At 42.1% G+C, this 25,099-nt stretch overlaps 1 protein-coding gene across 2 annotated transcripts in view; it reads left to right on the forward strand.

Moving 5' to 3' along the window:
* Positions 1 to 6,050: 6,050 nt before the first annotated feature.
* SCAMP1 (secretory carrier membrane protein 1) overlaps positions 6,051 to 25,099 on the forward strand; it is a gene marked incomplete at its 5' end in the record, with an annotated part of 45,073 nt that continues 26,024 nt past the window's right edge. Inside the window, 2 exons of one of the 2 annotated variants that reach the window (XM_084278290.1) lie at positions 6,051 to 6,107; positions 20,868 to 20,945. In XM_084278290.1, the coding sequence (XP_084134416.1) occupies positions 6,051 to 6,107; positions 20,868 to 20,945 (135 nt within the window). The remainder of the gene's footprint in view (positions 6,108 to 20,867; positions 20,946 to 25,099) is intronic. The other variant, XM_084278291.1, reaches the window with a different exon arrangement.

The following is a 25,099-nucleotide window of genomic DNA, read 5'->3' on the forward strand; positions in this document are numbered from 1 at the left end:
ACCACACCTTATCTCCCCAGCATTGTGGTAATCTGCAAGGCTAATTTCACCAGGTGATTCTCAGATTTAATCTTGGAATTATCTTTTTATATCCAAGATTTAGCTTCAGACAGCAGATGACTGCCTTAAAGTTCCCTCCTTGTCTAAAGCTGTGGTTCCATGTTTGTGGTTGTGCACTGTCATACTACCTTGGAGTACAGGTCTGAGTCAGCTCAGATACAAGGCCACTTTTTCATCACCATGGTTCACTTACCAAGAGCTAATGGTAGAGATTCTTTGATGGCAAGAAGCCTGATGTTCTGACTTCTGAGCGTGCAACCATTCATGTGCCCATCCTCTGCCCCTGCGGGGCTCACTCTCTGTGGACTGAACTCTCTGGAAGAGCTGGCCGTCTATTTATATCAGACTTCCCCTACGCTGCTGGCTGGAAACAACTGCCCTTAAAGCTCTGCTTCACTGCCTGTAGAGATGGAATGACACCAGGCCAGGCTGCCCCAAGCCTAAACATTCTCAGTTGTTGGGCTTTGTGTGAAGATTAGTAACTAGCACTTGCACATTAGAAGCCGGTGAGTCAAACTGTGAAGAATGCCCTCTGACCTGTTTTATGCAAAATCCCACATTTCTGCCACAAAACTGTATATAGTTACATTGAAACCATGAAACCATCATTCCCCATACCTTTTGTTCTTTCTAATTGGATTGTAATTCATTAATAATTACTACTTAATGACTCAATGAAGAAAATACAAGTGACTAAAAAGCAGTGCAAAACATAAAATAATCAAAATGCAGACAAATATTTATGTTCAACTATTTACATACAGCTGGAAATTGAAAAGTTATTTGCCAGAATCATTTGTCTGGAGGGGATCATAACATGAGTCCTGCTACTGTCCGGACCATTCGCACTGAATTTCACCAGTGCACCTCTTCTTGAGGGGTACAGATATGAGAAGTGGTTGGGGAGGTATAAGAAAAGGGCTGCAGAAACCAGGCATCTGCAGTATAATATAGCAGGAGATAATATTGTGAGGGGAGGAGAGAGGTAAGGCAGAGGTCTCCTCACTGTCTGAACCAGCTCTTTTATCATCTGCCTTAGCTTCTGCTCTTCCTCCCACTCTTCAGTTGGTACACGCAAGCAGCACAGACTGCCAGTGCTGCTTGGCTTCACTCCACAGCTGCCTGGAATGATCTCCCCACTCCCAAATAGCATGTGTTCGCTTTGCTGTAGCATCCCACATGACTGTAGCTTACTATTCATTACTCCTACATGCTGGCTTCCATGATGGTTTAGCCATCCTTTTAAAGGTAGTGTTGTGGCAGTGTGTGCACTCATCCACGAGTGTCACGACCCTTCAGTCAAGAGTGGGGAAATTGCTACTGTTCTGTTCCCAGCTAAATGCACATGAAGGCCTTCTTCTACCAGGAATAACTTTCCTTACATGATCACATGCTACTGTCTTGACCAGTGCTAATGACTGCTGGGCTCTATATGCATGCTTATATTTACCCTTGCTGCCTGTGTGATGGGAGACGGGCAGACAAGTTCAGTCTGGGGAAAAAATGAAGACAACTTGCTGCTGACAGCTATGCTGTGCCTGCATGCTCCTAAAATACAGGCAGCTCTGGCTGTGGGATCAGGGCTCTACTCCTTGGATGAAGACCAGTAACTGGTCCACGGGGAAAAGAATGAGAGAGAACGATGGTTTTCTGATGACCTACTCTTCGTAGATTCCCAGGACAGATGGAGCAGAATAGGACTACAGGGACTATGAAAAGCAGTAGAGACTAATGGCTCCATTGGGGACAGCTTTTACTTTTAATATCTAATCTTTGTTTTAAATGACATGACATTGAGCAATGTCATTCTAGGTCAGAAAAACATTCTTTGATCAAGCCAAGAATGACCCATTTTGGTTTTACACATCATGTCCTTAGAGGACCTGGCCTTTAGTGAAATCAGTAGTCCAAGTAGGAAATATGCGATGTTGGTTCTCTGTTGTGAGCTCAAGTTCAGTTCTAATTCCCCTGAAGGGCATGAGGAACACGAAGTGGCTGGATGCACACATCCTTTCATCAGTTCAGGCCTGAGGTAGAGCACACACTGCAGGTCAGTCACAGCAAAAGGGTTGGTTAGACCATGGGCAGGCAGGCACAAGATCACTGCTAGTACTGTGCTGACCTTTGGCAAAATGACCATAACCTGGATACCCTCCAGTAACCTGCTCCATGCTGCAATTCAGCTATTGCCCTGGGACTTCTTGTACCTCCAAAGAGGTCAGCTGTCCATAGGGAAGAATGCCAAATATCCTGCTATAGTTCTAGAATACAATGGGAAAATCAAAGTGTGGGGCTTTGGAAAGTAGTCATGGTTCTCATAAAAAAGGCAAGATGCTCACCAGCCTATGAGTATTCACTGTTGCACACGTTAGGTGACCCCTAAAATTTGGCTTGCTCACACAGCACCTCCTGTAAGCTGGCTAAGCTGGTTCCGCTCAGAAAAGGGTACAAGTGTACCTGCTGACAGAAGAACTGGCAAAGCTTCCCCACACCCAGGAAAAGACTAAAGCTTCCTGTTCAGACTATTTAAAACAAGTATATATTAGCTCGACACTTTGCATGATGGAAACACAAAGTCTCTGATTCAGCAATCAATATATTTAAGCTGGATTGATTATCTAGTGGAATTGGGACTGCACTGATTGTGGGGAACATTGCAGCTCACGGTCTTCTTATACTGAAAGGCCTGTTTATCACACTTCCCTTTCTCCTAAGTTAAATTTTTTTCTACATCATTTTGTAAGTAAAACTCTCTGCTGTAAAACCTAGAAAAAGGTTCTTCCTGTTTGAAGTTGTTCCAAGAGGTGATGTTGAGTAACTCTTAGGGCAAAGTTTACCTAACAGACTAGATGTCTTCTGCCTAAGCTTTCAGCAAGACTTCAAAATTGTTACAGGATCTAATCTGCAACTTGCACTTACCCTACCATAGAGTTCTCTTACTACTACATGAGTTTCTAGCATTTCTTCAGTCTTCTGTGTTGCTCATTTTGCACAGCTTCTCCATCCTTGCTTTCTTCTAAGTTACACTTGCATTTAATCCTGCATAGACTACTCCATTTCATGAAAGGAAACACTTACTGACAAGTGTGTCTGGGGCTTATTTGTTACAGCTTGGTTTTATTTTGAGGGTCCATCCTCCATGAAACTGTGATCTGTTTTATTGGGATCAATAAATATAACTTGTCTACTCAGCATTCAAACACTTTGGATTGAAAAAAACCTGACGGATTTTCTGAGCACAGGTCATCACCACCTGACATCTGCATAAACATTGTAAATTCCACAAGTGATACAAAATTGAGACAACCAGGACTTGAAGGAATAATACCAAGTCAGTTCCTTACACAAGAGTTCTTAAACACAAGTACAGTACACACACACACAAAGTTCAAATATATGTTTCTGAAGTTTAAACTTTTCTAAGAAAATGGCCAATTCAGATTGAGATAATTTTCTTTGCTAAGAAGACAACTATTTCAGAATTATTGAAAACCACTGAATGAAAACAGTTCCAGAAGACTAGGAATTTTTTGTTGACAGATATTCTTATCTAAATAATGTCACCCATTCTCTACTAGAACTTATTTTTCAAATTAAAAATCAAGTCAATGCATTTATGAGCTACATCTTGGACCAGCATTAGAAACAGTTAATTGCAAGTAGGTAACTCTTACAAAAAAATTAAATTCTACTTTTTGTAAAGCACTGTGTAGATAGGACTTAATGCAGTTTCATTATTGCCTTGAAACTCATACAAGAACACAGATTATTCCCTTTTAACTGTGCACAAATTATTACCAGAGAAGTGTCACAATGCCCATGAAGAATCAGCAAACACATAGGAAAAGATATTATTTTCAGCCAAACCTTCATTTGTGCATGCATTCATTCATTCATGTCCAGCTCAAAGAGGTGCAAATATGCAGTTGCCAATGCACGCAGCTTTTGAACTATCAACACAACTGAGCTATGATATATTGAACCATGGGTGAATATTGGAAAACAACATGATTTAGTTTGCTGTCACCATCAGTGATCTGTATGAATGATCATGACTAATACTGTAATGTACTTTTGTTGATCACACAACAGCTGCCTTTGTGTTTTTTTGAACTATGAAGTATTTTACACTTCATAGCAACAAAAAAGTTGAAAGTGTTTTGTTTAGAAGCCATGCTTTTATGATTTGTCCCATTTGCATACCATCATATCTGACAGTCCTTCACAAATAATTGAGAAACTTCTGCATAAATTAGAGCAAACCTTGAAGCAATTATTGCTTTCTTTACTGATCCATGCAAAATCAATTCTTGTATACACACAGGATTTTTCCTGACTTGTTGACAGAATACCACCATTGTAATGACTGCCAGTGTTGGTATGAGGATATGTGTAAAGCCATTAAAATACATAAAAGTGTTAGCATTCTACCTCAGCCTTCAAAAAAACTCTGGACAGTGTGCCCCACACCCACTATATAAATACTCATGGGGAAAAAAGATCACATTTGAATACCAAAAAGCTATATGGCCAGTTTTATTCTCACAGCAACTTCTTTTAATCTGACCTGCCTCAACCTTTTTTATATCTTTTTTCTTTTGATTAATTTAAATGAAAGCTTAATTTATTTAGAAAGCATGTAAAGAAGTTCAGGATCCACTGCTTTTAAAAGTGTTGCATCAATGCAGACTGATATCCTGCATATGGGATTTCAGGGTTCAACCATGCCTCTGCAACAAAGGTTCTTCAAACAGCTGCTCCCATTTATTTGCATAATTTGGATTGGGTTCTTCAAACTGAAGTGTCAGCATTTCTGAGGAAGTATTTGAAAAGTCTTTTCAACAGTTCAAAATGGTTGAAAACTTTCAGGAAGCCCTTTTAATTGTGTTCACCCATGGAAGCAGGATTTGGTAACCATGGTTTAGAGCCACATCCTACACACAGCCCTTGTTAAACTTTTATGCAGGATACCTGAGAAGCCATACACTTGGCAAGGGATGTATCTTGCCAACATGTGAAGGGAGTAAGGGAGTAAAGTCGTGTTTTTTCTGGGCTGAGCCCAGCCTGGCTGTGGCTGTCCCCTCCCTGGCAGTGCTCAAGCCCAGGTTGGGTGGGGCTTTGGGCAGCCTGGTCTAGTGGAGGGTGTCCCTGCCCATGGCAGGGGGGTTGGAACTAGACGATTTCAAGGACTTTTCCAACGCAACCCAATCTATCACTCTGAATTTAGGGAACTGAAAGGCATGGGAGCTAAACAGGCCTCAAATTTGAAGGCTTTGTTACCTTCACATACACATTTCACCTTCCAGACAAGACCGGCTGCGCTGACCCTCTGGGCTGGCGCAGCGGTTGAGAGACGAGAGGCCAGGCGTCTCCTCCTCTGGGTACGCAGCACCCCCAACATACGGTTACCAAACGGGGGCGGCCCTTGTCCGAGCTGCCGTCTCGCAGCTGCCGGGCCGGGATGCCCGTCTCTCAGGGGACGCACCCTGCTCCCGCCATGGCTGCTGGCACCGTTCGCACGCCCTTTCCACCTGCCGCGCCAGCCTTGCCACGGGCAGAGAACACCAACACCTCCTTCCTCACAGCTCCTGGTGGGGGCTGGTGCTGGTAAGGGAGGGTGGTGGGACAGACCGCCCCCATCAGCCACGGCGGAGATGTGCACCCCGTGAATGGGCTCTCCCAGCCCGCCTCCCTCCCCGCCCCAGGAATGGGCTCTCCCGTGCCCCACTCCCGCCCCGGGAACGGGCGCTCCCCCTCCTTTCCAGGGCTGTCCCGCCCCGTAACCTCATTTCCGGGGCGGCCATTTTGGGAGGTCGGCGCTCCGTGGCTGGACGGTGGTGGAGGAGGGGGCGGGCTCGGGCCCGGGCCGCATCTGCTGGTGTAGCGCGGCGGCGGGGAGGGGGCGGGCAGCCCGCGAACCGGCGAGCGTCGGGGGCGCCGCGGGGGAAGCAGTCGTCAGCCGGTGATCGCAGTGCCCACCTGCCCCAGCCATGTCAGACTTCGACAGCAACCCCTTCGCCGACCCGGACCTCAACAATCCCTTCAAGGTGAGGCTAGGGACGGCGGGCGGCCGTCAGCCTTCCTCGGTGTGGCGGTGGGGGGGGAGCCGGCTGCGTGGAGCCGGGGAGAGGGAGGGACCGGCCCTGTCCCTTCTCTCGCTGTCGGCGAGGGAAGCCGCTCCCCGCGGCGGGGGGCGGGGAAGGGCCGGCGCTTCGGGGCAACGCTGGCCTCGGCGGGGGCTGGCGGGCCGGAGGTCGATGACCGGTAGCGCCGGAGGGGCCTGCCCTCGGCGTGGCTGGGGGTATGACGGCTCGGGGGTGGCTCCTGGGGTAGGTGGCATGTTCGGAAGCCCGAGAAACGGGCGCTGCTGTTTCCCAAGTTCAGATTTGCGTGTTTCCTTCTGCTGCTAAAATAACACAAACAGCCTTTCCCGGCCGTTATTTTCAAGGGGGACAGAATTCTTGATTTTGGCGGCAGTTTTGTGTGTGTATAATAATACTACAGCCTGTTTTTTTTCCCTTCCGTTTGACCCAGATACGTAAGGTTAGTTAATTTACCCTCTTCTCTTTCTCCATAGCCTCTTCCCAGCCCCCATCAAGGTACCTGCTCCATGCTATTTCTGAAGCACGCAGGATACACTGATGTCTAGGCATGAGTTATGCCCTGCATCTCACAATGCATTCTAAAGCTTTTTATCTTTTGTGCTGTTGACTTGTCATATAGTTGAGAATTGTTTCTTTAATTGCTGTTCTGGCTTAAACTCTCAGGATCAACTGACCTCCTTGACTGCTTCTCCTCCTTTCCTTTCTTCGCCATTGGAAGGCACTTAAACTAATTTCATGTGCTACTTACTTTAATAATCTTACAAAACTCCTTTTTTTTTTTTACCTCACTTTTATTTCACGCTGACATTTTAAAACATGCACATAATAAATATGTGGCTGTGAGTTTTGAATACCAGCTGGAATAATTAGGCCTTTTTCAAAATTGAGCTGTCACATCTCAAGCATATTTCCGTACAGGTAGCTGCTGGAAGGATAGTGTTACAGGCATTTATTCACTGGAGTCTGAATCATTAGTTTGGTTTTTAGGGCCATAAAATTTAGTTGATAGAATTCCTTAGGCAGGACACTGTGTCTTTACATAATGTTTTACACAGTGTGGTGACCTTCGCAGCTCTGCCATTGAGGTTGCAGCTAACAATAGTTTGGACTGATACCAATGACAACAAACACAGTTTTTTAAAATACATTTTGGCACCATGCACTGAGAAATTGTCATTGTTCTAGAATATGCCTTCAGCAATGAAAACATATGATGCTTTTCCTCGCTCTTTCTAATAGTTGGAAAAATAAAATCTAGCAGAATTTAGTGTATAGTGATGCCCTGAGTGGTTAGGGGTATTGAAAATATTACAGTTGCCCCTGCATGGCTTATGAGTCCAGGTAACTTGTCTAACGTAGTGTGTCTGAGACCTTAGCTAGGGACTTACCTCAGTCACACTTACAGTTTGGAGACTGCTTGAAGTGCAATAGTTCATAACAATCCCTCTTCAAAGGGGGACAGCTGCCAGGTGGAATCCGTGCTCTATGTCTCCTCTGTGTGGATCATGATAAAAGGACTTCATAAAACCTACTACTTGAAGCTCACCCTTAAATGTGCTTCTGGGTTTCTTTTACTTGCGGAAGTGTTTTAGGAAAGCTGTATACTTTTACTTTTTTCAGAGGCTTCTTCCAATTCTTTCAGTCTTTGCTGACTTCCATCACATTCCAGTACCCACACGAGGTAATTTTGCATAACTTTACTCATCCATACATCTACTTGAAGGGGCAGAAGGCCTCATGATAAGCCAAACCTTGATTGCCATCTCGCTGACAAAACAACTTTTAAATTAGTAGGTATTAATGCATGTTTGCATTCAAGTTTTGTCTGACTGTGTTTTAAAATACTTTGCACATAGAACCAGTATTTCCAGATAGACCCTAACAACCTAACTCAAGTCGATTGACTACCTTATTCATATGTATTCATTTTCATTTGGTTTTGCTTGATAATTTTATGTATGATATGATTAGTTGTTTTCCTTACTCTTGAAGCCACTTCCTGTGCTTGTGTAAAATCACAAAGTAGGATGGCAAAGAAAAGCAGGGGAGCCTCATGTGGAAGTGTTCTTGCCAAAGTCTAAAGCTAAATCCTTTTTCTTAAATATTTTGGGTTTATCAGTTGTCTGTGATCTACTTGTGAGGCTTCCTATAAATATTTTCATGCCTTTCAATAAGAGAATTTCAGCACAGATTCTTACTTGAAGTTGAATCAAATAAATATGTTCTCTGGGGTGATAAAAGTAAGGCAGAAACATCTAGTTTATGCAGTATTTGGGGTAGTTAATTATTTCAGAAACTTAAAATTAAATTGTGTTTCTGATTTGGTATCTTCTGGAAGTAATGAAATTTAGATTGTAAGAGGGAATATCTTGTTTCACATATTAGCTAGCTTGGAAAATGTTGTTGACTGAGACAGTGGCTGCTTAATCTCTGGAAGATTCTTTTGAAGAGGAAAAAACTGGAAAGGCTGGTACACTTTTAAAGTAGTAGTATTCCTCTGTGAGTATCAGTCGTCTGGATGCTGTACCAACAAACCCAAGAGATGTTTTGATTTGAGAGACAAGAGGCAATAAAACAGATAAGCAACAGTAATGTTAAAAAGCGTTAGATCAGTTAAAGTTACGCAGAAGAAAAAGCATCCATGTACCATACGACTGACGGCGTAATAATCCTGCTGTAATTTGGTGTAGCAGCGTTGTGAAGAAATAAGCATTTGGTAGAGTCTCAGGTATCGTAAGTGAAAGCAGACTGTTGGTGAAAGCTATTTAATGGCTTTCACTGAGAAACCCTTGTCACAGCTTGTGAGCATGAGTTCACACTTGGTAGAGACAAATGTTGCAGTCCTGCAGCATCCAAAGAGGGTGAGCAGAGCAGGTCCAGCGATGGTAACTGCATTCAGCCAAGTAACTGGACTACCAGCCAAGTCCATGGAGGGAAGGCAGATCTGAGCCCAACTTAGAAAGTCAGGTTGGGGTCAGGATCAGGTCTAGCAAAAGTAACCAGGGTTGGCCAGCAGTCTGATGGTGACTAAGCAAATCTTAGTGATGAAGGCAGGTTTGGGCATCCTCCAGGCCTTGACAGTTTATTCTTGAGTAGATTAGAACAGCATGAAATACATTGTGTATGGGTAAACAATGGCAAATTTCTAGTGCATCTGTGGTGTGTGTGGTTTTCGTTTGGGTTTTTTTTTTTTTTTTTAATGCCATAGAATAGGGGATCTTCTAGGCTTCTATATTGAGGGATGGTATGGTGTGGTGGTTTGACCCTGGCTGGAAGCCAGATGTCTGCCAAAAGTGGCTCTATCCACTCCCCTTCTCAGCTGGACAGGAGAGAAAATACACATCGAGAGGCTCAGGAGTCGAGATAAGGATGGGGAGAGATCACTCAGCAATTAGTGTCACAGGCAAAACAGACTCAAGATGGAATAAAAAAAATGCATCTAATTTACTACCAACACCCTCGCCAAGAAAGTACCCCATGAAAATCTTAAAACACCTTCCCCATTCCTCCCTTATTCCCAGGCTCAACTTGATTCATGATTTCTCTCCCTTCCTCCCCTCCAGGTGTCACAAGGGGAGATAAGGAATGGGGGTTTCTGTCAGTTCATCACAAGTTGATGCTGCTGGCCCTTCCTTCTTAGGGGGAGTATTCATTACACTCTTCCCCTCCATGGGAGTCCCACCCACAGGACACAGTCCTCCACAAACTTCTCCAACATGAGTCCTTTTCCACAGAGGTTCAGCTCTTTATCAACTGCCCCTGCATGGGTCCCTTCTATGGGGCGCAGTCCCTCAGGCCCAGATAGCTCCACCCTGTTCTCCCCCAAAGTCACAAGTCCCACCTAGCAAACCTGCTCTGGTGTGGTCCTCTCCATGTGCTGCAAGTCCTGCCACAAGCTTGTTCCAGCGCTGGCTTGCCACCGGGTCAGACTGTGTTTCTGCCTGCTCCAGTGTGGGATCCTCCATGGGTTGCAGATGGAGTCTCTGCTCCCTGTCATCTTCTGTGGGCTGCAGGGGACAACCTGCACCACCATGGTCTTTTCCACAGGTTGTAGGGGGTTCTCTCCGCTGGCACGTGGAGCACCTTCTCCCCCCACTTCACTGACCTTGGTGTCTGCAAAGTTTCTTACATCATCTTACTCCCTTCTCTGGCAGCAAAAAGTGTCTGCTTCTGGTTTTTTCTCCCCTCTTAAATACAATTCACGGAGGCACTGTGACTGCTGCTGATGGCTCAGCCTTGATTAGTGGCAGATCTGTCCTGGAGATGGCTGGTATTTGCTCTGTCAGACCTAGGGGAAGCTTCTGACTGCTTCTTTTAGAAGCTGTCTCTGCATGTCTGCCCTGCCCCTGCCAAACCTTGCCATGTAAACTAACAACTGAAGTCTGACTACAGTGTCTTCAAATCCGATGTACAGTTTAATTTACTGTGAAACAATTCAGCTCTTCATCCACAGTAACAATGTGTTGTGATTTGTTTGGGTTTTTTTTTTCTTTCAAACAAGAGCTGTGAATTTTGTAGGTCTGTGTGGCTTGGCTGACAAACTGTAGAAGGTTTGAGAGGAGGCTGTTAGAGTCATCCAGACATATGAAAGGGTTACTTCGAAGTGCATGGAATCGATACCTTAAAAACTGGCTTCTGTTACGCATTCTGTTGAGTCAATTCATCCGATGTGTTAAAAGCTGGTTGCAGGTACTACACTGTAGAAATGATGGTAGGACTGAAAACAAAGAGATTTCTGCTTAAATGTGAATGGTAACCTTCAGGTAAAAGCCAAACCAGTAAATGATAATGAAGATGTGAACAGACAGCCCAGTAACTTGTTCAGTTATAGTGTGGAAGAACAGAGTCTTGAAAGCCCTCAAATGTATGTAATGCTAACTACAAGAGTAGTTTCTTTGGGTGATTAAACTGTGGTTAGCAGTGAGTTGTTGCTCCAAAAAGACATGGATTTCTTACAGGTTTGTCATGTTTGTCATGATGGTCATTCTTTGTAAAGGATGGATGAGGTGCTCTGAAGTACCTAAATTTGGCACTAGACACCTTGAATTGCTTCCACAAAGGTCACAGGATTACTTGAGTGACTAGGGTTAAATAAAGCTAGATCTTAAATTCCTGCAGAGGTAATTCCAGTGTATAATTTGGATATTATACTTAATCTGACTCACGTGACCACAAATTAATTTTATATCTGGTTTGGCAGGATGTACAAGCTGTAGATGTAGTGCTGAAGCCAATAGTGCAGATAACTGCTGCCTTCTGTGGCAGAAGAAGCTTTGCAATTTACACATAGGTTGCCCAAGTGATGCTAAAGTGATAGAAATTTGCTGGAAGAAAGGGTAGTCTTACTTATATTTGAAGTATCAGGACCCTAACTAGCTGAAGTGTTGGTGTAGTGGTTTTGTGTTTTAGTACACAAAGGTTTTGTATGTGTCTATGTGCATAATGGAGGTTTTAATTTTGTATGACTATTAAATAAGACAAATTAAGTTGCCTACCATTAAATTAATAAATGATGTAAAAAGTTTCTTCTGACTTAATTACCTGATTTCCCCTCATGACTTCAAGGTTTATAAATTCTTCATAATCTTGCATAATTTAATGCTGAGTGTCATGGTATGGGAAGGCCTTTAGCAGTTCTAGATGGTAGTTAGATCTCAAGAGTACACTTCATTGGTTGTGTGACGGCACTGTAATCTCAAACTGTGAAGTATTTTAGTAGATATTCAGTATCAGTTACAGCTGCATTTTCTCCCAGGTTTTCAGTGAATTTTTACCACATAGTACGTTATTATTATTATATATTGAGGTTTAATATAACATAGTGGAACCCAACACACCTGTCAGAGCTGAGGGAGGAGGGCGATTTAAGAACTGCTATGAGATGGAGATTATGCTTTGTTAGGCATCTGACACTCCATGGCAAGATGGGACCAGTGTGGGCTTGAGAATGAATTTGGCCCTGTGAGCCTGTGAGTTTCTGTTCAGTTTCTGATGTGGGAAATTCGTCTTGCTTAGTAGCTCAGAACCTTTCATGGCTCCATCAGATAATGTGGTGAATAATGGGGCACTGCTTAAGAGCCAAGTGTAAGAAACTTTAGTTGGCTACTTTTGTGTTATCCTTTTGAATATCATTTTGTGAGGTGAGTGGGGAATGAGATGTTCAATTTGAAGTTGTGAAAGAACTGTTCTAGTGGTTACTAAGATTTTTAATTTTTTTTCTTTTTTATTGGAAGTACAGAAACAGTCTATGTTGTTGCAAAGTCATTAATTTTACCAGGTGTTACAGGTGTAACCTTTGAGGACAGCCCTTGTACTAAGTAGGTTTTAATCACAGGTTAAAATATATTACTGTAGGTGCAGGATACTAAGACTTCCTTAGTACTGTTAGATGGAAACTTTTCATACTGCTAATTCTCTGTTAGGATAGTGAAACATGAAATACCAAGTTACTGTTTCTGTAACTTTACTTGTTATTGAGTGCAGAATGATGAAGGAAAACAACATGAAGAAACAGCAACATTTGACATGGAATCAAACATTAATAACTTTTTAAAACTTATTTTCCATGTGCAGATGCTTATAGCATCAACATGAAGTCTTCGAGGTGTTTAGATGTCTGATTTATACCAAATGTTTACCAAATGCATGCAGATTGCAATTTCAGAGGCCTAATCTGGCTGAATGTAGAGTGTTATGGGATGGAAAAAAATTCTTCCTGGGCAGCCCTTCTTTTCAAAGTGTCAGGGCCCAATTTAAAAACTGAAACACAGGAGGAAAAACGTTTTGATATCTGTTGCTGGTTTAATATTTTTTTCCTCTTAATTTTGTTCTTAAGAGCTAAGCTTTGTCAGAAATCCCTGCCAGAAATGCTCATGAGGCCATACTGAAAGCAAAGTGTGTCACATGGAGAGTTTCAACTAAACCAGCAATAGCTGTGCTCTCCAGACCTCATGTATGAAAAGTGGGATGACCTTTTTCATCAAGAAATCAAAAAAACCCAATAAACATAGTTTTTTGTATTTTTCATTGCACCTTTGCTTAATTTTCTAAGTGAGTGGTATGATTTTAGTGAGTATGCAACAGAGCTGGAAGTACAACTGCTAGTATAAAACTACTCCCAAAACTCAGGATGAATTCTCACTGAAAAGTGTGCAATTAGTATTACTCATATTTAGAAAGGGGTAGTATGAGGTCCACATAGGGAGTAACTTGTGGTAATCAGTCTTGAAATGAGAAGAGCTTAACCTTTTTGCATAGCAAAACAAAGCCTTTCAGTAGGCATGGTAGGGATGGTAAATCCTAATTGATCAAGATTGACATGGCTAGGTTTGTGAATCTTACTTTATGATTTCCCCAGGGTGGAGTCACTTGTTTGGATTCAGACCTGATAGGACTCTGTCTTCTGTTCAGTATATGCCTAGGGTTTTTTGAAGGTCTAGTACCTTTGCTGAGCATGTTGAGTAGTATGGAGGATAAAATGGGGGCTGTGCCTCTCTTGCTTTCTGGGAACTTACAAGTGCAAAAAGGAACGGGGGAATAGTGGTAAATGCTGAAAAAGTCAGCAGAATGAAGGCTGATAGATGTCAGTTACTGGTAGAACAGTTAGGTTTGTTCAAGTTATTTGTGGGGGTATTGAAGTAAAAGACAAAAAGTGTATGGTGGCAGAGCTGGAGGGTAGTCCAGTGAGTGTTACCTGGTGATGGATGAAGGAGGTGCAGGATAGATACTATGAACTATGAGTATTATAAAGGGTCTACTTCTAAGAGATTTGTGATAAGGACTGTTTTCTTGGCTTGTATTGAAACTGCTCCAGTCATTATGTGATCATGCTTGAACTTAATGTAAAACTAAGATCAGAAGTGAAGGTAAATTCTGTCAGTTCTTCATGCAGCGTTAGTTTTATGCTTTTTCCAAGCAATATTATTGTTACATTCTTTTCATCTGCATACTGCTGGTATTGGTCTTGGAAGAAGTAAGCTTAGCTGATGGTATTTCTCAGAGTATTGTTGAGTTTTGTGTGCTATATCAAAGCATCTTACTCATGGTGAAACAATTCTGGACTCATTCCCAGTGAACAGTAATACAGAGAATCATTACAGATGTATCTACTTCTTCGGTCTTTAATTTGCTAATCTCTTCTGTACTAATGAAACATGGTAGTTGATGACTAGTTTTGGTCTCCTAGACAACAGAGGTCTATGTTCCTTTTGAATTCATTTTTAAAAAGCTCTAAAAACTTGTATAGGCTGGATTATTCTCACCTGTAATTAACTGAGTTTCTACATTCTCTCTGTTAACTGGGTATTCAGAGTGGGGTTTTTCAATGTATAGCTGAGTGATTTGACCATAAAACTTGTAATAGTTCTGTATACTCCCTAGCAAGTGTGAGATATAAATGTATCATGTTTTCTGTTTGTGTTGGTTTTGAATTTTTTCTGACATCCATTCTTGATGTAAATACTGTGGTGCTTCTTGTACCTGACTCCTAATAATTCAGTGTGATGCTAATGTTTATTTCTGAGGTTGACAGTATAGGAGAGAGATTATAAAAAGCAAGTAAAATAAAATATTAGATGGTAAATAGATTGTGCTGGTTTCATGAAACTTGAAAATGTCATCTGAAATGAGTGTGTGTGATTTGAGTGCACCAATACTTCCAGTAGCTTTGTGTGAAAAATGGCCTGTTCTTGCATTGTGTTCAGTGGTTGGTATTGCTTATGCTTAAATAAAGAGATCAGAAACTCAGGGGGCTGACCTAGCAGGATTTGGGGTGAGATAAGGCTGGAGAAGGAAGTGTGAATTGGAAAGAGGAAACAAGGAGTTATGCAAGACAAGAGTTATGGGGATCAGCACTTAAAGGACGAGGGACTGGGGCTGTCTGGGTGGCCAAGGAAGGTCAGGTTGTGTTCAAGGAGTTAGGGCAAGTGGCAGTGACTTAGTGCAAGGGCAGGTCCAGTTCTGGCAGAAACACTGGTCCATGAGGACAGCTTTTTCAGTCTGAGATTAGACCAAAATTTTATAGTTGTTGCATTCAGTGGCTGACATCAGATATTTAAAGTCTGTCCCAGAAATTTCCTGTATCTGCAGAAGTTAACCCAATTTCAGTTAAAGCAGGCAGCAGGTTGGGATTTCTGGATATTTCATGGTTCCAACAATGTTGCTGCTCTTTGCGTTGGTGTCTGTGTATTATCACACATTGTAACGGTAGACCTATTGTTTCACCTTGTGGCTTTCTTCTATTTCTTCGTATTAGAAAAATAACACATTTTATTTTTATTATCTGGGTAGAATGTCAAACATAGAAAAATCACAGAATCACAGAATCACAGAATCTTAGGGGTTGGAAGGGACCTCAAGAGATCATCGGGTCCAACCCCCCTGCCAAAGCAGGCTCCCTATCTCATATTACACAGATAGGCATCCAGACGAGACTTGAATATCTCCAGAGAAGGAGACTCAACCACCTCCCTGGGCAGCCTATTCCACTGCTCCGTCACCCTCACTGTGAAAAAGTTCTTCCGCATGTTGGTGCGGAATTTCCTATGCTCTAGCTTACAGCCATTGCCCCTAGTCCTGTCCCCACAGGGGGGATGCGAGCATAGATTTAGTTATTCCAGAAGAATATTTGAGTTTATAGAATATACATGTCATGCAACATAGAAATTTAATAGCGTTCATAAATGCCATTTTTCTTTGAGTATATGGTCCTGCCCAGCATTTATTGTTTGTGCTCATTATTCAGACCCAGATTAAGTCCTAAATTCAGTGCTTTATTATTCTGCAGCAGTGAGTGTGAGTGCTTCATGTTTTTTCTTGCTGTATTTAGACGAGTTGGCATTTGCTCTATTTTTAAGATGAGATGCAGTGAGTGTAAGGTAAATGATTCAAAGTAATTCTTCATGTTCCTTGGGATGTCAGGTCTAATCTTTTCAGAAATATTGTAAGTAGTGTTTTGAAATGTGAAGTGCAGCTCCTGTTGGCATCAGTTGTTCTGTGCACTGTAGGTGTTCAGAACAATTTGAAGTCTAGCAGCAAACCACCTGGGCACCCAGACTATGAAGAGTTTAATTTCTTTCCATGCTGAGGATAGTTGTAGCATTAGAGAAGATTGCAGTGAAGAAATATGGGAGAGAGATGGTTCTCCAGGCTAGTACTTGCCTCCTTCAACTATGAAGTTATTCTTCTTGTGATCTCTGATTTACTTCTCCTTGAGTATTCCTGCTTGTGAAAGAAATCAGGGCCTTAACATCTGTTCAAACCCAGATTCTGTAACTGAGGTTTTCCTGAGAGCAGAATTTGAATGCTGCTTGCCACATTGGGGTTCAACTTGTGCATTTCAATACAAAATTTCTTTCTTTAAAGTAGGTAATGGAACTTTTCTTATATAGAGCTGATATTAAATGTCTTCTGAGTCACTGAGTTTGTTTCCAGAGCTGCTGCCACTTATGCAAGTAGTAGCAATATTGGAGGGCTTCTTGCTCTACTCACTATGTGTACTTAAGCATACAACTTCGTTCTACTACTAAGACTTTTGATGTAGTAAGTTTGTTTGGCTCAGCATACACTTCCCATTTGTCAGTATTGGCATGTCACAGGAGCTCTGTGAAGAGATCTGGGAAGCTTCTACCCGTCTTCCCTAAAAGGCTCAGAGAAAAAAGGCTTTCTTTTAATCAGATATTTATTATTTTTTGCATATTGTATTTCTAAAGACAGATTACTCTTCTGAATTTGACTTGGTAACTCTTTCCTGCTTTTTGGAAATCTGTCCCTGTTCAGTGGCTGCCTCATAAGTCTGATATTGTAGTTCCTCAAAGAATTGCAGTTATTTTCCTTCATGGGCACAACTGGAGTGAGGTATTTGTTAGGGATACACTCCTTAAGCACAGTAGTTTAGTGTTGAAGTGTTCTTTTCCACCAGCTAATTTAACTTAAAGTACTGAAAGCTATTTGAATTTTAACAATGTAGGCACACTGTTTCACTATGTGTCTGATGGTTAGCTATCACTAGTTTCCTAAGTGTCTATGCGTGGAAGTTTTTCTCTGGAAGAGGGAATGATAGCAGAAGAATACAGGGATCTAGTCAGGTTGTGCAGAGATAAAATTAGAAAGGCAAAAGCCCACCTAGAACTCAGTCAGTCCACTGTTGTAGGGGATAACAGAAAATGGTTTTTATAGCTACATTAACAACAAAGAGAACTAAGGAGAATCTCCATCCATTATTGGATGAGTGGAACATAGCCACCAAGGTGAGGTACTTAATGCCTTCTTTGCCTCAGTCCTTATTAGCTGGACCAGGTGTCCCCAGGTCATTCAGTCCTCTGAGGGGAAAGACAGGGATGAAGAGCAGAAGAAACTGCTCATAATTGAAGAGCAAACAGTTAAAGACTTTTGAAGCCACCTGGACACAAGTCCATGGGTCTGGACAGGATCCACCCCTGAGTACTGAGGGAGCTGGTGGAGGAGGTTGCCAAGTCACTCTCCATCATTTAACAACAGTCATGGTTAACAGGGGAGATGCAAAATGACTGGAGGCTTGCCAAAGTGACGCCTCAGCTGGAAGGAAGATCCAGGGAACCAGAGGCCTTTCATCCTGACCTCAGTACCAGGGAAGGTGGTGGAGCCATTCATCTGGAGTGTGCTCACATGGCATGTCCAGGATAGGCAGGGGATCAGGCCCAGCCAGTGTGGGTTCATGAAAAGCTGGTCCTGCTTGACCAATCTGACTTGCTTTTATAACCAGGTGACCTGCTTAGTGGATGAGGGAAAGGCTGTAGATGTTGTCTGCCTGGACTTGAGCAAAGCCTTTTATACCATCTGCCACAGCATTCTCCTGGAGAAGCTGGTGGCTCTTGGCTTGGACAGGTGCACTGTCCTTTGGGTAAAAACCTGTCTGGAAGGCTGGATCCAGAGCGTTGTAGTGAATGGAGTTAAATCTGGTTGGTGGCTGGTCACAAGTGGTGTTCTCCAGGGCTTGGTCTTGTTTAATATCTTTATCATTGATCTGGATGAGGGGATTGAGTGTGGCTTCAGTATGTTTGCAGACAGCACCAAGCTGGGCAGGAGTATTGATGTGCTGGAGGGAGGAAGGCTCTACAGAGGGAACCCAGACAGGCTGGATTGATGGGCTGCGGCCAATTGTATGAAGTTCAACAAGGCTGAGTGCCAGGTCCTGCACTTGGGTCACAGCAACCCCGTGCAATGCTACTGCTTTGGGGCAGAATGGCTGGAAGGCAGCCTGGCAGAAAAGGACTGGGGGTGTTGGTTGGCATCAGGCTGAACATGAGACCGGTGTCCTCATGTGGCCAAGAAGACCAACAGCATCCTGGGTTGTATCAGGAATGATGTGGGCAGCAGGATTAGGGAAGTGATTGTACCCCTATGCTTGGCTCTGTTGAGGCTGCATCCTGAGTGCTGTGTTAAGTTTTGTGCCCCCACTATGAAGAGGCCATTCAGGTGCTGGAGCGCGTCCAAACATGGGCAACAAAGCTGGTGAAAGGTCTTCTAACACAAGCGTTACGAGAAGCAGCTGAAGGAACTGGGGTTCTTTAGCTTGGAGAAGAGGCTGAGGAGAGACTTCACCCCTCTGTAGATGTACCAGACAGGATGCTGTAGTGAGGTGTATGTTGGTCTCTTCTCCCAAGGGACAAGTGATAGGACAAGAGGAAGTGTTTGCAAGTTGTAGCAGAAAGGTTTAGATTGGATACTAGGGGGACAAAAGTGTTTCATGGTTTCCTAACTCATGTTAATGTGTAAAGGCTAGAATAAACGTACAATGTGTGTGTAGGGTGACATTAATTTTTACTCAGATTGTAAGGCACTCTATTTCACATTCCCGACCCACAACAGTGCTGGGTAAGGGACCAGTGTTTTCAGCTGCTACAGAACAGTGCTTGCACAGTATCATGGCCATGTCTGTTTTGCACTGTACTTCCATCTTGGAGTAGGCTAGGGATGAGCATAAGGTAGTGAGGGGACATAGGCAAAACAGCTTAGGATCATAGAATCTTTAAGGTTGGTTAAAAGATCATAAAAAATCCAGCTGATCAAAGATCTCCATACCATATACCGTTGTGATTGGCAGTGACATTGGTGGTGCTGATAGTGGTGGTGGGCATACTCTAAAGTAAAAATTGCTCAGCAGCTGGCTTGGCATCTCTGGGAGGTTGTGAATGACTGCCTTTGCATTACTTGTGGTTTTTCGTTGCTTTTTTCTTTTTTTTTTTTTCTCCTCTCTACCACTTCTCTTCCACTTAGAAAACTGTCTCAATGCCCACAAGTTTTGCCCTTCAGACTATCTCCCACTGTGGAGGTCACTGCAAAGAATGGGGCTTAGCAGATAGCTTGGGTAGACTGCCACAGTAAGTTAAGTTTTCAGCTGTACACAACTTTCTACCATCTATATAGAATTATGAAATTGTCTTTGGTTTATGGTCATATTTTTTGATCTTGTACTGACAAGTCTAGTAAACTAAAGCCTAATTCTAATTTCAGATTTAATTCTTCTCTTATTTTTTATGATTGTTTGAAATAATTTGTAATTGACTTTTGACAGCAAATATTCTCCACACACAATTTCCCTTGCTTTTATTGTTCATCTGCATGATACTTTGTGCCCTTCATTTGATTGAAAAAAAAATATTCAAAATGAAATAATCCCTTGATGTATGCAAGACCTGATGAGATTTTAGCTGGAACAGAGCATTGAAGTCTAGGATGGTAGCTAAAAATATGGCAGGCTTGTGGGAGGAGATTGTCACTAAGGTGGCTTTATTGAATCACTGGTTGAGGGATATGTCAAGTGTAGGGAAGCTGATTTTTGAATTGCATGTAGCATTTTTTGTATACATATATAGAAAGGGTTATTCTTGTTCAGTCACCATTAAAATAGCAGCTAAATGGATGCTTTAGCCAAAAGCTAATTTTGCAAAAAAACCCCTTCCTTTCATCCATTCATATGTTCTGAAGATGCAAAAAAAAAAAAAAAACAAACCCTTAAAGCACACAAACAATTTAGTGGGACCAGGCGTCACATGGAATAAGTACAATTTTTCTTCATATGATGTGAATGTGGTTTATGCTAGTAGACACTTCAGCTCTTCTGCAGATCCAAGCCTGCCTGTCTCTAGCACGAAAAAATATTTCATTTCTGAAATAGTTTTCTCAAGCTTAACCTCAAGCAGTGTTTCTTACTGTAATAGTTCATTGGAAGAAAAAAATCACGCTCTTTTAAAATTAATTTTACTAGTTCAGGTAGAAGCTGAACCAGGGGTACTTTTTTGCACTAATGGGACACTGTTTGCTCAGCTTCAGTTTTGCAAAATGCTTTTCATATTCCTATTCTGGGTAGGGAAAAACAGGAATTTAGAAAGCTTTTTTCTTTTGTTGTACCTTTTGGATTTATAGTTGTGGAGTCCAGTGGCCGGTGTAGCAGGATACAATTTTCTTACTCTGAGAGCTTCTTTTTTATATATCAAATGTATGACAAGTGGAGTTTCTTTTGGACTGTGTTAACATGGTTTATAAGAAGCTCAGAAGTAAGTAATGTCATTTTGGAAACAGTGGAATGGGTGGATGTTTACAGGCTTTCTTTTTGAAAACAAACCTTTTGTAAATTGAAACAAAAGCAAAGTTTTGTATGATACCAGTTTTGGCTTGTTGCTTATGTACCTGTACACAGATTTACAGAACTGTTTTCTTTTCTAGGATCCTTCTGTAACACAAGTGACAAGAAATGTTCCTCCGGGACTAGATGAGTACAATCCTTTCTCTGATTCAAGAACAGTAAGCACATTTTATTTCCTAATCATGCTGCTAATCTTATAGGTAAGATTTGTGAGGTAGTGCTGTCAGATTTTGGGACTTATATTGTAAAATGTGGTGGGCTACCCAGAGATAATGGAAGATGTTTAAGAATAGATGGACCCATGAAGTATATGGAGAATTCAGTGGATGGCTTAAGTGAGCTTTGACCTAGTAAGAAAGAGTGGCTCTCTGAAAGGGGTTGGAAACAGAACTGAGTTTCTCCCCTGTTCAGTAAGACTTCTGGTAGTATGTCCTTAGGCTTTTCTGAATTTTACTTGCTTTAAAGCTGGCTCCATTGTCTTGCTTTGGATTTCCATTTCACTTAATGGATGTGCTGCTCAGAACAAGAAAACTGGTCACAAAAAAAAAAGTAGCATTACTTTTAATTAGTAGTCTAGAGGCTGTGAGTAGTTGTGCTGTAGGAAAAGGAATAATTTATGCCCCAGAATGAGTTGTCATCTGCCTCTAATAGGTACAGTTTTAATTTACACTGCCCTTATTTTCACCCATTGTTGGGGGGAGGGAAATACAAGGAATGGAGTAGTAAATTCATACCATAACAGCATTTTTCATTGGTTACTTTTGATAGTGATGATAGGAAAATGTATGGATGATTACTGTTGCTAATTATAATTTATAAACATTAAAATACTGTACTTTTCAAATGTAGACTTATTTCTTATGTCAAATCTGGTAGTGCTGTCAGGGAGTGTTGGTGTTTCGATCTCTTGCTGCAACAGTAAGTTTTCACACAGTGCTACAGTGATAGACTGGAGGAAGCTTGGTTTTGAGTATATCTTGGGTCAGCATATTAACAACAATATTAAGTAAGTCTTCAGTTGGTTTTTTTTTCTAGCACACACTATCACAAACCATGCTTCATTTATCTTTCTGAAGCTTCAAGGTTTTCAAATTTGCTTTGTATTAACCATAAGCTATAAAGACGTTATGTCTTGTTTAAAAAAAAATACAGGGTTGCTCTTTTTCTATTACTTGTATATTTATTTTAACATGCAGCTTTGTGGGGAAAAGGAAAACTGAAGTGGATGCTGAATATACATTTATTCTGTAATTACATGTATTTGCAGGAATGTGCTTATATGTGTTCATAATTCCACATGCTCACCTCTCTTTTCCTACCATTTCTGTGTGCAGGAGAAGGGTATGCTATGTGTGTGATAGGTGTAAGGCAGGAGACACTGGAAGTGAATGCCTTTAAAGATTGAATGAACAGAGGTCATTCTCCATGCTCTGTGAATTTCAGACCTGGAGGGGATTTCAACGTCCATCAAGTTAGGGATAGAAATTAAGCAGTGTACAAAATGCAGCATAAAGCAGAAACAAAGTTTCTGGGTGCTTTAATTTCCTGCTGTTCCTTGTTCTACGTTTTTTGGGAAGCTGAGTCATCCTGAGCAGTTTTGTGTAGGTCATTCCCCTTTTACAATTTGAAAAGCGTGATGGTGGTAGTGAGCAGAAAAGATACAAGCTGGTGGTCTCAAAATATGTCCTAGAGATTTCTGTGCTTTTTAGTTTGAGAATCACTGGTCTATCAGACTTAAAATTATATTTATTTCACTATGAGTGACAATAGGGAGTTACAGTTTTTAAGGAAGCTGGGAATGGTATGCTTTAATTAGAAATACAAATTTCTAGTGGTAGTGGTAAGATGTTGTCCTGCAGTTTATAGCATTAATAAAGCATTAACCTTATTTCCCCTCCCTCCTAATTTAAGTTAATAAAGCATGCCAGACTGCAGAAATATTCATGCATTGCAAATGCAAACAGGGATGTTTCTTCTGTGAAAAAGTGACTTCAAATGAATACTGGCATTACTGTCTTAGCACAGTTATGTTCTTCCTTTGCCAAGGGAGATAGTTTGGTTATCAGGATAGGACAGGGGAAAAAAAATAAAAAAAAAAGGAAATTATACCTTTTCTGGTTTTGTTGTTGCTGTGTTGTTATTGTTAGTATTTTGGTGCCTTCACCTTTTCTTGATCAACGTATATCCACCCCATGTGTAGTAGGAAATTTGATAGGAAAATGGTATGTAAGAAATAATGAGGAATGTGAAAAGGCATCATGGATTTTAGGTCTCAACTGTCACCACCTTGATACCTAACACGAGAAATCAGGAGACTTTAAAAAAGACTCCACATTTTTTTTTCCTTCTTACCAAATTTCAAAGCCTGTCTTATAAACCAAAGTTTTCAGTGAATGATACAAAGGTCAGGTGAAATTTCATTGCCTGTATCTTCAGTGGTTTTGTCTCCAGCTCTAACAGTCGTCATGGAGATGGCTGTGTCTTTTGTCATGTTTCTGAATTCAACAAGGAACAGATGATACTAGAAAATTAGTATGTTTGCTTCATCATTTAATGAAACTAGTGTTAAGGCCTTTAATCTCTTCCTGCATATACTGGTTTTGCTAATTTTGAACTCCTCTGAGCACTGTGTATTTATGTGTAACACATATGGACACAATAATGCATGTAACAATCACTTTCAAATTGTTACATTGAATATTTAGAAAAAATCATTAATAGACTTTGATTTTTGTTTTTTTTAAAGTGTATTGGGTTTTTGTGGCAAGGTTTTTATAGCAGGGGGCTACAGAGGTGACTTCTGTGAGAAGCTGCCAGAAGCTTCCTCTGTGTCCAACAAAGCCAATACCAGCCAGCTCAAGGGTGGAGCCACTTCTGGCCAAGGCTGAGCCCACCAGCCATGGTGGTAGGACCTTTGCGATAGCATACTTAAGGGAGAGGAACCTAACAATGGCAGCTGAAGAGAGGAGTGAGAATGTGAGAGAGGAACAGCACTGCAGACCACCCCAGTGAATGAAGGAGGAGGAGGAGGAGATGCTTCAGGTGCCATCATAGAGATTTCCCTGCAGCCCATGGTGAAGACATTGGCAGGCTGTCTCCCTGCAGCCGACAGAGGTTGATTGTGGAGCAGATATCCACCAGCAGCTGGTGGAGGACCCCACACCAGAGCAGGTGGATGCTTGAAGGGAGGCTGTGAACCTGTAGGAAGCCTGTGATGGGACATGATCCTGGAAGGGCCCGTTGCCCCATGGAGAGAAGAGTCCAGGCTGGAGCAGGTGTGCTAGTATAACTTGTAACCCTGTGGAGGACACATGCTGGAGCAGTCAGTGTCCTGAAGTTCTGCACCCCATAGAAGGGAACCACACTGGAGCAGTTTGTGGAAAAACTGCAGAATGTCTGAAGGACTAACACTGGGAAGTTGGTGGAGGACTGTCTCCTGTGGGAAGGCTCCCATGCTGGAGCAAGGGGAGAGTGTGAGGAGTCCTAACCCTGAGGACCAGAGTGGTGGTGTGGTTTTGCCCCAGCAAGCCGCTAGGCACCACACAGCCACTCACTCGCTTCCCCCACAGCAGGATGGAGGGAAAGAATAGGAAGAAGTGAGAGAACTTGTGACTTGAGGCAAGGACAGTTTAATAGGGAAAGCAAAAGCTACACATGCAAGCAAAGCAAACCAAGGAATTCATTCACCACTTCCCATTGGCAGGCAGCGGTTCAGACATCTCCAGGAAAGCAGGGCTCCGTCATTAAATATGATGTCCTCTCCCAGCTTCTTGTGCACCCCCAGCATCCTTGCTGGTGGGGTTGTGTGAGAAGAAGAAAAGGTCTTGACTGTGTAAACATTGCACAGCAGTAACTAAAACACCCCTGAATTAGCAACACTGTTTTCAGCATGAATCTGAAACATAGCGTCATGCTAGCTACTGTGAAGAAAACTAACTGTGTCTCAGACAAAACTGGCACAAGCAGCGAAGATGTGTGATGAACCAACCACAACCACCATTCTCTGTCTCTCTGCACTGCTGTGTGGAAGGAGGTAGAGAAATTGGTAGTGAAGTTAAGCCTGGCAAGAAGGGACGGGTGGGAGAAGGTGGTTTTAGTATTTGGCTTTATTTCTCATTATTCTACTCTAATTTGATTGGTGATAAATTAAATTAATTTTGTTGAGTCTGATTTGCTCACAATGGTAACTGGCAAGTGATTGCTCTGTCCTTGTGTTGACCCACGATTCTTTCGTTCTTTTTTATCTCCTCCTTCCAGCTGAGGAAGGGTAGTGATAGAGCAGCTTTGGTTGGCACCTTGTGTCCAGCCAGGG

The sequence above is a fragment of the Gallinula chloropus genome (assembly GCF_964237585.1).
Source record: "Gallinula chloropus genome assembly, chromosome: Z".
In the NCBI taxonomy this organism is placed as follows: domain Eukaryota; kingdom Metazoa; phylum Chordata; class Aves; order Gruiformes; family Rallidae; genus Gallinula; species Gallinula chloropus.